The 13,582-nt window shown below is 34.5% G+C and overlaps 1 protein-coding gene across 1 annotated transcript in view; it reads right to left on the reverse strand.

Annotated features, from left to right (window-relative positions):
- Positions 1-1,448: 1,448 nt before the first annotated feature.
- The window catches only part of LOC139685717 (sodium- and chloride-dependent GABA transporter 1-like), a 73,190-nt gene continuing 61,056 nt past the window's right edge, over positions 1,449-13,582 (reverse strand). Inside the window, exons 11-14 of the mRNA XM_071582750.1 lie at positions 13,320-13,451; positions 11,813-12,016; positions 6,338-6,505; positions 1,449-4,622 (exon numbers count right to left, since the gene is read on the reverse strand). Coding sequence (XP_071438851.1) covers positions 4,533-4,622; positions 6,338-6,505; positions 11,813-12,016; positions 13,320-13,451 — 594 coding nt within the window. The 3' untranslated portion in view covers positions 1,449-4,532. The remainder of the gene's footprint in view (positions 4,623-6,337; positions 6,506-11,812; positions 12,017-13,319; positions 13,452-13,582) is intronic.

The raw sequence follows: 13,582 nt of genomic DNA on the forward strand, positions 1-13,582 counted from the left end.
TTCACTATAGTCTTCAACCTCCCATCACCAATGAAATTGCTATGAATCCATTTTTCTAGCCTCCTTTTGTGTTCTCCCAACAGTCCTCTTTTCTCCCCCGCCTTGCCTAGCACTTCCTTGTTATATTTTCTTTAGTCCACTTCACCTTTTCTATCCTTCTCCATTCCTACATTTCAAAACTTCAAATATATGCCTATCATCTTGCTTCAATGACCATGTTTCTGCATGATTCAAAACCAAGCTCCACATCAATGTTTTAGTGAGCCTTTTCTAAGCATCCTTACTCAATGCCCGTTTCATCAATTCTCTCCTCCTTGTGATGCCTTTTTGCCTAATGCAATTCTTCTCCTTATGTACCTAATACTTTGACCATTTTGGTCATGAGTACATCTAAGCTACATAAACTGTTCCACGTACTCTAGTTTTTCAACTCTTATTTTATTATTTAACTTAGGCCTACTCTTTTCTTGAATGCTCAGTGACCTTTGTTTTGTCAGCATGAATTCTTATCCCATATCTATCGCACTGGCTTTCCAATACTCTCAGATATGTTGTAGGCCCTTTGCTGACTGGCAAGCTAAAGCTGAATCATCCACAAATTTACCTGATTTTATGAATTCCCCACCGACTTTTATTCCTGTCTCCAGTTCATCCAATGCCTCTTTCAACATTTCATCCATATTTGAGTAGAACAGTACAGATGATAATGGGCACCCCTGTCTTACACCTCTTAACACTGCCCATTCGGTTTCTCCATCCCCCTCTCGTACCTGAGAAGTCTGAGACATGTACAATGTGTGGGTCTTTTATCCCCCTAACCTAGACATGTTCTGCAACACATTCAATATTTATACTGAATCCTCTATATCAAATGCCATTTTGAAGTAAATACATCCTGATTGTATTCTAAATTCCTCTCTATAAGTGACCTCACTCCTACTATGGCATCACGAGTGCCTCTCTCCTTCCTGAACCCAAACTGATCATCCCCTAGGTAATCATTTGCTCTGCTCTCCATCTTTTTGGTGATCCTGAGAACCACTTTAGCTGCATGCAAAAGCAAACTTATTGTTTCCTAGTCCTCACATATGCCTCTCCCCTTTTCGGACAGAGACACTAGGATTTGATGAACACATATGTCTTTTATTCCCTGTGGTAAAGGATAAGTATGAACCCACTGTGAGATAGTAGCACTTGATACATAAGTCTTTGGGAAAATGAAGATTGATTTTCTTGAATCTCCTCAACTTGCAGAGTTGTTTTCATCATTTGCTAATTCAAAGTTATCATTATGAATTTTTCATGCAATGAGGTTTTACTAACTTAGCTACATTAACATTACCTTTCACCAGTTATTTATATTATATTGGTGAAAGTTTTATAATAAAGCAAGAAAAAAAATGTGTAGTAGGAAATGAAATAATAGTCTTCTTTTATATAAATTACTTTGTGAAATAATTTATTTTTATTGAGGCCAAATTGTGCATTAACCACATTCATTGGCTGTATATTGACAATAAAAACTTTCATATTTCTATGCTTGGCACAGTGTTTGAACTATGCTATGGCTATATGTATACGGAAAATTGTCAAACATTGGGACAAAAAGATCTGTAAAAGAAAATTACTATTAGGAGGAGACTTTCCCCGAGGAAGAAATAATACCATAGCCATAGCATTTTCTATTAGTTTACATTAGTTGGTATGACTTCCATAGTATATGATAAATATAGATGTTGGATGGAATTTAACACTTTAAAGGGACTGCTCTCATGAGAACTTGCTCCCACTCAAGTGTCTTTGAAGTCAAAATATGTACAGCAGAATTCAGTTAAAAGCCAAAAAAGTACTTGTAACACAATATTTTTATATAGTATAAATACATTAAAAACCAAAATTATAACTACATTAACAGTGCTCTTTGTATAAAGGCCAGTTTTAACAGTTGTCCCATGGTTCTTGGATGACATTTAAGTGATCATATTCCAGTTTGGTTTTAAGGTACAACATATTGTGACTATATTTTAGTGAACAACAATAGTAATTTGAAAAAAAAACATTAAACATAAGAGTTTTACCAATGTCATTCATAGGTGCACTCTCTCAGTGTTACATACGTATGAACTTCTTGACATGTAATGGTTAGGGAAAGTGAAAAATAATGGAAAAGCAATATGTACATGTGGAATATCAGAAAATGGTGGCCAATACATGAGGCAGTAAAGCTTGTTTGATACAGAGTATACTGTAAAGATTGTGAGCCATTCATTTAATAACTGACCCAACATTTATTCTTTACTCTATTTTGATATCAATACTGCTTGGAATTTTCATGATGACAATGTTAATGTTTCTCATCAATGAGGTTATTTTCTAAAGAAAAAACAGTACTTTGTGACAAAGTAGAACAATAAGTCCCTAAAACAATTGTGCATTAAATTTTTAGTCAATTAAAAGCTTAGAAACTACTGTAGTCTAATCTGCTTATGCCATATAAGCTAATACTTATAAGATAACTGATGTGGAATGAGCTAAGATTTCACCAGTAGAAATCTACAAATCCCCTTCTCAGTTCATTTTTAGGAATACCATTATTTAGCTAATAGATGCAGGTAATTTAGGAAGGAAATCAGACTTCTTATTTCATTGTTTTAGAGAATTTACATGATTCACTGGTGATTGGAGTCAGTAATTAAACTGTATGGTATGATTTAAAGTTCACCTTAAGAATGTTAGTTTTTACTCGAAGCAAGTATGTATTTAAATATTTAGTCATCACTGATAAATCAAGGCCAATTCAATGGATGTACATGTTAAAAATGAAAAGACATAGAAAATATTTTTCATTAATAATGATTTTGAGTACCTATTTCAAGTTTGTAATAAATTTTGAAGACTATTTACTTTTCTGGGAAATATTATTTGACAACTTAAATTTGATTCCTCTATGAAACAGATTCATATTTTGTAAATAAGAGAAATGAAGCTATTCACAATTAACAAATAAGCTCCCTTCCAAAACATCATTCAATGATGGTTGATGTGTTTGTAGAAAAGTGAAATTTAATTTGAGCACAAATAAGTGATGACTTCTATGATGAAATGATTGAGAAATATTGTTATGTTGTAATTGATTCTCACTATGTAAGAACGTATTGATTCTTAAGAATGAACGGTTTTAATTTTCTCAGATATATCTCTTAACCTTTTACTTGCATAAAGTTTATTTAGATAAGATATTCAGATTTTCAAGATTAATTACTGTAATTATTTTCCAATACTCTTTGAAGTAAATCATATTTTTTAGTAATTCATTCATTATACTTTCGGAAGTATTTGTAATAATTACTTTAATCATTTAAATGGACCCAGACATAAAAGACTATGTAGATGATTAGTTTAACATATGATTTTTAATGGCTTAAATCAGGAATGTTCCCTCAAATTATAAATGCTGAAAACTATTAAATAAGTTGCAGTAACTAATTATGATTATGTGAGTTTTGGCAAAAATACATAACAAATGACTGAGAAATGCTCATTTGATTGACTAATGGCTAATTTTTCTCATAGCAGCAACTTGTTATTAAATGAGAGCATCAGTGTAGAAATGGTTTATTTCTTATACAGGTAATTTTCTCAGTTGCTTTAAGTTCATTGAGCCTGCTTGGGATCATTCAACTTAACCCTTTTCATTGTATCAAGCACTGGTAACCGTAATTGTCTGAAGCACAAAAAAACCGTAGAAAAAGCTACTAAATGATGGCATTGTTCACTTGTGGCTAATCAGTTGTGATATTTTACTGTATGGCTTCATTTTACATATTGACTTCATGACACATTATTTTAATGCAATTACATTATCCACATTGGAATATTTTGCGAATGTAGTAAAAGTTGATATCTGTCTGCATGAAATAAGACTCAAACTTATATGGTTTTCTAGTTTAATGTGAGAGTATTTTCTAAATGGCTTATTGTTGGTTGATGTTTGGATTTTCCCTGGCTGTAACCTATTCTAGTTGAACATCAATCTATTACCATTCTGCAATTTGACAAGAAACCCTAACTGTTACCGGCTACTTAGTAAAATGTATTAATAACTGTTCCCACATGAAGGTTCTTAAATTGAATGTATACTGTACTAAAAATTAATCAGTTTTGTATTTTCCTTTTCTTTTTTTAAAAAAGTCTGGCAAAATGATGGCTGATCATTTTTATCTTTCAAGTTATACTATTACTGTTTGGGAACTGCAATAGATGGAAACCTAGACTGTTATTTGGTAAATGGATTAGAAACAAAATTTTTCAAACTTAATCAATTGTAATCATTATTTGTTTTAAAACTTACAATACAATACTTAAGTTTTATTATTTCTTGAAACACATTGTTAATCATAACACACCACATGAAATCTCTGTAAAGGAGAGTGAAGTATTTTGACAAAAGTTCATATGATTTGTTCATAGTATGTACAAAACATACTTTTTCTACCTCCTTATTCTGTTGCACATGTGGATTCATTATCCACTTAAAGTGCTGTGATTTCTGCTGCTTCAGCTGTCATTTTCCCCCGAAGAGTTGCAACGTCATCTTCTATCCGCACTAGCAACTTCATTTTCTGTAATTTAAAAATTGAATATAAATAGAATGGACAAACTCCCGGGGTTATCCTGGAATATTATGGCTCTATTATTCTAAAAAAAATTATTTAAACTAGGGGCAGTAATTGACTGCTGAATTGTAAATCCAATAGACTCATAAAATTTTATTTGTGAATTTTGACAACAATATATGTGGAGATATTTTACTGAACAACATGGCCTTTAGTATTGAGAGTAAATTAGTTTGTACAGATATTCTGAAGATTAATGTAAAACCATTTTAAACTACTTTTACATATGGTACTGGTGTTGGGAACATGTTTTGCTGTTCAGGGATGTTTTTAGGGATTGGAATATTTCTAGTCCCTTCCTGCAATAATAACCTTGGAAAGAAACTCCTCATTTTCCTGTGACATCAACTTAAACTGTGAAAAAAACAGCATGCAAATGTCTCGTTGTTCGGGTATGAGCAGTCTCAGAACCCGCCATGTACAAATACATTTCACATGTGTATAATTTTTTTGATACCAACATGTGGATGGCACCTAATGAAGTTCTTTATATTTATAATAGTTCTCTGAATATTATTTGATAATCTTCTCTCAAAATGACAGCAGCGGTGTTTATGTTTACTTCAATTAGAGCAGTGATTGGAGCTCTGTCCCCACATTTATTTGAAATTGTCTGCCCTCCTTCAACATTTAATGCCATATTCTGTCAGTGATGTATGGAGGATCTATACAAGCTTCTTGCATTATTCTGGTCTTGGTTGAGAATATGTTAATATATATTTATCAAATCTGTGCAACTTTCATAGACATAAACCTTTTTATAGACTTTCATAGGTTGGCAGCTTTACCACTATGATTTCCATGAGACTCATCACTATTTTAGTCTTAAAAACCAGTTGATTATACCATTGGAAAGCTCAACTATATTCTAGAACAAATAATTATTTCCAGATTCAATGTGCATTATTGTGTAACTGCTGTTCCCAAAGTTTTTGATTTTGGTCCATTTCATTTAGCTACCTCCTTATATATATAATAATAGCATAACATTTCTGTTTTTGAGATTATCCAATTCTCTATAGGTCTGATGTAACCAATTAGGTGGTCGACCCTGGAATTTTGCATGTTGTTGCTACCATAGCAGGTTTTTCTTCCATAGCATTATTTGTGATCTGATGTCTTACAATCCAGCACCAATGGTGTGCTATAACTTCAAGAACACATTCTGTTGGGCTCTGTATCATGGGATTTAAATAGTGATAATCATGTTTTGATTATGATTTGCATGAATGAAGTTCCATTTCTAAATAGTTTACCATATTACACGTTTGTGTTCTTAGGTAGACTGCATCGGAAGATTTGAATAGGATACATAGTTTACCCCAAAATAATCTACTCTAGAGAGTTCCGTCATCCTCATAGTTTGTAAAAATTGACAGAGAAAGCAATGGATAAGTTTCTCTTCTGCTAGCCGATATAAAATAATAGTAGATTATTCTTTCAATATCCTTGACTTCAGAGAATATCAAAATTCTAAAGAGTTAAAATGAAGATAATAGAATTCAAAGATAATATTTTTCATTCTTTGCAAGAAAACAACTGTACATATTTCCATGTACAATGCCATAATGTAATGTGGTTTTCCTTCTATTATTATATTATATTTAGTAAGTATTAATATAAATCACTGATTTTTAATCTTAAGAAATATGATCACTTACTGTTTGGAAGTCACCAGGAGTCTTTAGCCAGAGGTAGATCATATATCCAGGTATGCACAACATAGATGAAAGAGCTGTAATCCATCCTAAAAAGTGACTCCACCAGGGGTATTCATAATCTAAGTATTTAATTGGCTTCCACTGCACCAAATTGAAGATAAATACTCCCTAAAACAATACAGTTATGGTAGACATTAGTTTCCTGTGGAAAAATCAACTGGTAAAGATGCTTTGCATAATTAGATTAAAATTCGGATAGCTACATTTGCCTTAATGCAATAAATGAATGACAGTTAGGTGCTTTGGAAATAGAATGAATTGTAGGGCAACCTTAAGAATAATTTACTACTTTATTTTAAGATGATAAAAATATATTTTGGTAATAAATTAAAGCTTTTCAATGTAATGACATAATATGAATATATTACTTACCAGGCACATTTCATTGTACTAAATGCATATAAATAATAGCTCCTATGTTTATCGCTCAATTTCATTCACTTTATACAACATGCATATGCATTCCAATGATGCCGAAGTAAAATGGTTTCTCCAGCTGAACATTTCTGTTAATTGACTGTAGTGATGTAGATACAGGGGGAAGAAGAGCGGTTGCCTCTAACTCTACAAAGTCTGATGCCATGTATATCGATTCATAGCAAATAATAATCCACTGTTTCACTGTTAATAAAGATTTAATTCAACCTCGATTTTGATGTTACATTGTTGCTGATGTTACATTATGTTGATAGTGCAAACGTATATAGTTTTCTCCAAAATACCAAGGGGAGAGGCTGGAGGTATTTGGTGTGGGAAGAAATGGAGAGGTGTGGGTTTATATGGGAAGTGAAAGAACAAAGAAAGTTTTGACAGAAAATCCAAAGTATCCCCTACGCGTTGTCATGCAGAAGCTGGAGGAGCAACTCCTAACCTTTATTTTGCATGTGTAAAACTTTAAAATCGAGGTTACAGGCATGTTTTGAGGCAAGAAGTTAAATTTTCTGGAGCAAGTCGAAATAATCCGATGAGGGAAAAAGAAAACACCGCCCTCTTAAATGACGCCTAATTTTATTCTCCTCCTCAACGTTGTGACTTCGCTCCACTACTTCCGCCCGCTGCCGACTTGGAGGACTCCACTTCGTGGCCGCTGAGGGTTCTCAGCCCCTATCTGCCACCAGTGAGAATTCGGACTTTTCTCGCCAGGCTCCAGAACTAAGGACGGGGTGGGGGGCAGGGCAGTCCACCCCTCCTCCGATGACAACTTCACCCACCGGCGTGGATTCCCAGCCTATATCCCCCGGTTGCCAGATGACCACTCTCAGAGGGGCCATTGTCACAAATTGACTTTCTATGTACTCGTATTCCCTCTTTTTTCACATTTTCTTTATTTGGTGATCCATATCTCATTCGTTCTCTAAACAAAACCATTCATATACAGCACACTTGTCTTTCATATTTCTATCCCAAACAATGCCGTACTACCACGTCCTCCATACCCACAGCATTTAGTCGACATTTATGCTAATCTTGATATAACAAAGTAAAAGTTTCCAAACAAGAATGTGGAGAGGAGTGCGCTTACGCATACTATCACTGCCGTGGGAAAACATTACTATTTTGATGCATTCTTGATAGTGCGAGCATCCATTTTGCTGGATTCGCATACCCGATAATCTAGTCACATTTTAATCCAAGAATTTAATGGTACAAAAATTCTCCCAGACCGAGATTCAAACCACTATCCCTCGGTTTCCGGCGGAGTGCTTACGCCATTTCGTAAACGAGGCGCCCAATTACACCTTCGACTTCCGTTCAAGGTGAGTGTTTTTCCACTGCGAAATTTTTGCATTTGAGTTTATACAAGCAGATGACTCCGGTGAGTTATTGTGCAAACTGACAGAAATTTTGGTGAGTACCTTTCAACGTATGCACAAACACATTCCCAAACTTATGCTGAAAAGCGTACTCATCTTCTAGTGGAGGTCGGAAACCTTTCAGACAACCTTGCTATACTTTGTGATTGCTGTCAAACCTTTCTTTTTTCCTTCTCTTTCTATTTGCCCCCGCTTATTCTAATTTCCTCTCTCTTCAAACAACCCCTAATCTCCCCTTTTCCATCTTGGGGAAACTACGATATGTAAGCTTGCATCTTATCACAACTATGCACCTGATGATGAAGAGGTAACGCCGAAACTCTGGTCAAAAAGGATCTTATTAACAGTGGAATAGTGCATATTTATTTGAAACGAATCGTTCATGTTCGTTTCCACAACATCACGCCTAATTCGACACAATTGATCCATATATATCGCCAAGAACCACCAATTTTCAATATTGATTTGGGTGAGGAGGGGGGAGGCTTCGATCTAGTCAGTGTGGAGAATGAATATAATGCGTCTTAATCTTTTCATTTTAAGCAGGATACAAAACTTTAGGTGAGACAATTTAGGTCTATGAACCATGAAATCGAAATTTTCCTTCTTATCCAAAAGGTTCCTTGCCCAAAGTCCCACACTCCACCGACCTCTCTCTTCCATATTCCTTTTCAAAGTCATCGATACCGGAGTTACCCCTTTTCTCAGTTGCCATCTAATTCTCTTCCAATCCACAGCCCCTCACAAGTCGCTTATTAAATCCCTCCCATGAGCATTCCATCACTCTCCAAAATATATGATTTCATGTGATAAATACTGTTTTACTTCATGCTTCACTACCGTAGTGTCTTCTACACTGAATCATGATTTCCCACTGAAAAACTACATAGCTTGAGGTAGAGAACTTTGAGGACCTACGCGATTTTTAAGATAGGAATATTAGCGTGTTGCCTATTTTGGATTGCGTTGAATAATGGTTCATGTGATTTTATCAATATTATAGATGGTATTTTTGTAGTGAGAACGAAAACTTTTTCACCGTTTTTGAACTGTTGGGTGGTAGAAGTTATTTTCGTATTTATTAATTAAAAACAGAGAAAGTATTGACTTAGTAATGTCAGAAGAAAATATGTCATAGCATCTTGAATAGCCGTGAAACATTTAAAAACCCTAAGTTCACTACTTTTTTCGTTGTTAGAGATTTATTAAAGGTTGTCATTATATCGGTGTCTTTGGACCACGTAATTTGTACCGATACCTTGGCAAGCTACACATTACGAAATAAATAAGATCCTACCACTCAAAATACCAGACTTTTCAATACTGAGTTTTATGTATTTTCTAAAATGAGCGCGGCAAGATCGAATTCTCAAGACAATTCTAAAATCGACGTAAGCCGTTAGCGATCCTCAAGGGCCTGCCGTAAAGCCCACAATGGGTGTAAGCCATAATGGACTGCCATAATCACTCTTCCGTACTACCAACGTGGCGACCACGGAGCGTAAAGAATTTTTTACACTCTATGGTGCCGACCTTAGAATATATCATTTTTGACATTACAAAGGGTGGTACATGCGTACTACTGTTGATGGAGAGCGCCATGGAAACTTATCATCTTAACTTAAAACTACGAATGCTGCATACTCATTACTGTCAAGATCCTACTGCCCTAAGAGTAGGTAAGCGATGATAACACGGTGGAAACCAGGACGTGTGGAGTGAGGCACGACAGTCGAGAGGCAAGAAATGGATAAGTCACGGGTGCTTTCTCACGAAGAAGTGATTATTTTCCACTACAATTCTTTTCCAATACAGTCGAGAGGCAAGAAATGGATAAGTCACGGGTGCTTTCTCACGAAGAAGTGGTTATTTTATGAGAATATTCATTATTCAAGCTAAAAAATCTACAATTACAGCCTCCATATCAGTCATGTTGCTATTATGTTTCCAGGACCGTTACATTTCCCATGGATGACGATTTTGTATTGGAATAAAATAAATGAAGAAGGCATTTAAAGCTTTGATTCTGACAATTAATTACGAAATTTACCATCAGAACTGAATAGGTTTCAAGGTTTCGTTATCAAGAGAGCAAACCTAATGTAACGGAAAATAACTAGACAGCTCTTTTTAAAGATACAAAGGGTTTTTGACATTTTTTTGAACAATAATTTTAAAAAGTACAAAGCAAGTATGATCTGGATTCTGGATACATCCGACGTAAGTTACGCGCATTTCACTTGTTCGTATATTTGAATGCTCCTCTCACTCTTGCCGACGTTCTCATCATCGTGCGTCACCAGCAGGAGCGTCAATTTCCTCGTTGTCGTCGAATGGAACTATTTGGTGGTATTTCCCTTCTAAGAAATTTGGAAAATTTACAACGCTTGCTTGCTCTACATCACGGTCTCGGAAATTCCAAGGCATTACTTAAACTCCTAGTAAGCGATTTGTCTATCGTCTACTGTCAGAACGATCTCGACGAAACTGTCATCTTGTAGGGATTCAAGACCAAAATTCCTGATATTTGCTCCCCTATTTGTTCAAGATTATGTAATATTTTATAGCTAGATTGATGGCCCTCGCATGTTTATTGCCGAATACCTAGTATTGGGCCGCAACAACTAATGGCTAAACTTGGCTAACTTGTATTAGCGATTCATTAAACACTGCCAAAATTTCGTACACACATGTAGTGAGTTCCAAATTTTGGCACTAAACTTCATATCCGTATTCAGAATAGCAATAATTGGAATGAATGAATAGCTATTACGTGTATCAGTAGGTTAGGATACACCCGCTCTTGTTATCAGGCTGGATGAAATTGAGTGAAAAACATAGTAGATACTGATTGTATGCTTCCGGTACAGTAAAATTTATACCAGGTTAACGGAAGCTAGGAATTGATTATAAAAGTTTCCTATGACACATCGTCCTTAAAAAAATACCAGCACCTTCGCATTTACCTTCGGAAGTCCGAGGTGGCTCTGAGGTTGCTGTCCAGAAACAAAAAGCATTTAAGTTGCCAAGTGAAATCCTTTGATAAAAATTATAACCAGTAAGAAAATGGAAATACAATACTTAGCAATAGCTAATCTGTCCCTTAAACGTCATATATGTACATGGGCACCGGATACGCGCGAAGAAAACGGATTTTTAAATTCACTTTAAAATAAGCACTCAATTATTTCGTTCTAGACGCTTTATAAGCCTCCATTATTGGTGTTAAATGATTACAGCTATGATATGCAACACATTGAATTACTTCATATCAATGAACTTAGATTTAGGAAAGTACCCTATTCTTTATGATTTTTTGGTGAATAGTTTTTGGTTTATGGTAATTACATTTATATTTTTTGGTAAATGATTTTATAATTTCTCAGATTCCTTACTACGGATCATGCAAGTTTTTACTATTGTCGATGCAATTTAAACTGGTTCTGATGCTAACAAAAATACCTGAGTTACAATCGATGTCTAAATCATTTATCAATCGCTCTAACCAAAAAAAAATAGTCTATTTTTGAACGAAAAATGCGTAAGTATTCTATTTCCTGCCTTTTCTTCAACCTGATATTTATATTAACACCATACTTACAAAGCAGATTAGGGGCGTTGCAATAGTCCAGCAGAATTTCCACCACATGAAAGGATAGTATCCAATCATGTCCTTGATTCCATCGTAGAAGCGGTTCACACCAAATGCCCAGGAGATGGCAATGCATTCAAAAAATATGAGGAAGAGTAAGCAGAAACCGCTCACAGCATACGAGTCCAATATTTGAAACACGTACATGCCGCCCTATAGGAGAAGATAAAATACATATGAAATAAAATCGATTGGCCCGATATTTTGTTTTGTCGCACATTTTATTTTTAATCAAATTTTTCCACGAAATGAATCGAATACATTTTAAAATCTACTTCGCTAATTTTCAAGAAATATCCTTTCCTCACGCAGCTTAAACTTCTATTTTATTCCATCAGCTAAAATCGCGATTTTCTTGTAAACCTACGGCTTTTTGATTCACCAATTTAGAAAATAACAATTGCTTATAAGCATAGAATGACTTTTATATTAATTTTTATTGACTTTATGACATGATTTCTCTGCGGAGGAAAGTTATTGCAAGGAAAATACATATTCTGATCGGGTAAACGAAGGCTGTCTTTTGAATTAACATGTGCTGCGAACACATTGCCAACGAAATTGAGGATAATGCATGACGATAAGGTCAATGGAAAAAGAATGATGAGATTTATTATCAAATGGAGGTCAATTTATTGATGAATCATGCTACTAGGTTTGGTCAAGCTAATTTGCTGGTACCAAATTTAATTTCTGATTTAGAAATTTCCCCCTATTATACTTTAAATGATCCAACATTTATGTTATTGAAAAAAGAAAACGTTTTCGATCGCTGCTCACAGAATATTTTTAGCAATCAGCTGCACCCTCTCTGTACACTCTGTTGTTTTAGATATTAAGGAGCTTCATGAAAGACAAATTAAAATTTTTCTAAAAGTATATACTAGTGCAAGATGACTTCAGATTATTCGAAAAATCTCTCGTTGATGATCTGTAAGCATATTTAATAATTTTTGCGCCGGAGACCGAAAAATGTGTGGGGATTTTCTTTCAAATTGAAATAAAAGATATTTATTTTTATTAATCCTTCGCTAATAAAATATTCTCATTAAAGTTTACAAATAAAAATAATTAGTTTAATATGTTATTGATATATTTTTAAAGTTATTTCTGCAAAATGCATCCATACAGAATAACACTTTCCCTTAATTTCCATGGTTCGATGCATTCACATTAAGTTTGGATTATTCTATAAAAATCTATTAAGGGAAATTGGAAAATTGGTTTGTTCAATACTGCATTCTTAATGCTCGCCAAATTCATACTAGTGAAAAGAAAGAGTTGGGATAATTAATATCTATACCCTATACTGCATTTTATATAATAACCCAATTCATATAATATTTAAATGGCAATCAGGGAAATGGTGTTTCAACACTATCGTTGTTCATTGAGTAACAGGTAACTTATTCGTAATAAAGGAACGTTTTTTGTGAAATAATTCCAGAATATATACCTGTGAAACACACGAAAGACCTATGAGATACGAGAGAAAACAAACAACAGCAATGAATAGCTCCTTGCGACGTCGTAGAAGATGAGGCCATTCGTCAACCATCGCTGTGATGAACCCTTCCATTGTGCAAAACTGGAAAAAGGGAAGATACATAAAACAAACGCTTCGTCATAATTTTGAATTAGATGTAAACTAGGCTTTATTTAGGTAGAATATAAAATTCATGAGTCTTGCGATACCATACTTTCAGATTCACTTTTTAC

Source organism: Hetaerina americana, unplaced genomic scaffold (genome assembly GCF_022747635.1).
Source record: "Hetaerina americana unplaced genomic scaffold, ioHetAmer1.1.p SCAF_12, whole genome shotgun sequence".
Lineage (NCBI taxonomy): Eukaryota > Metazoa > Arthropoda > Insecta > Odonata > Calopterygidae > Hetaerina > Hetaerina americana.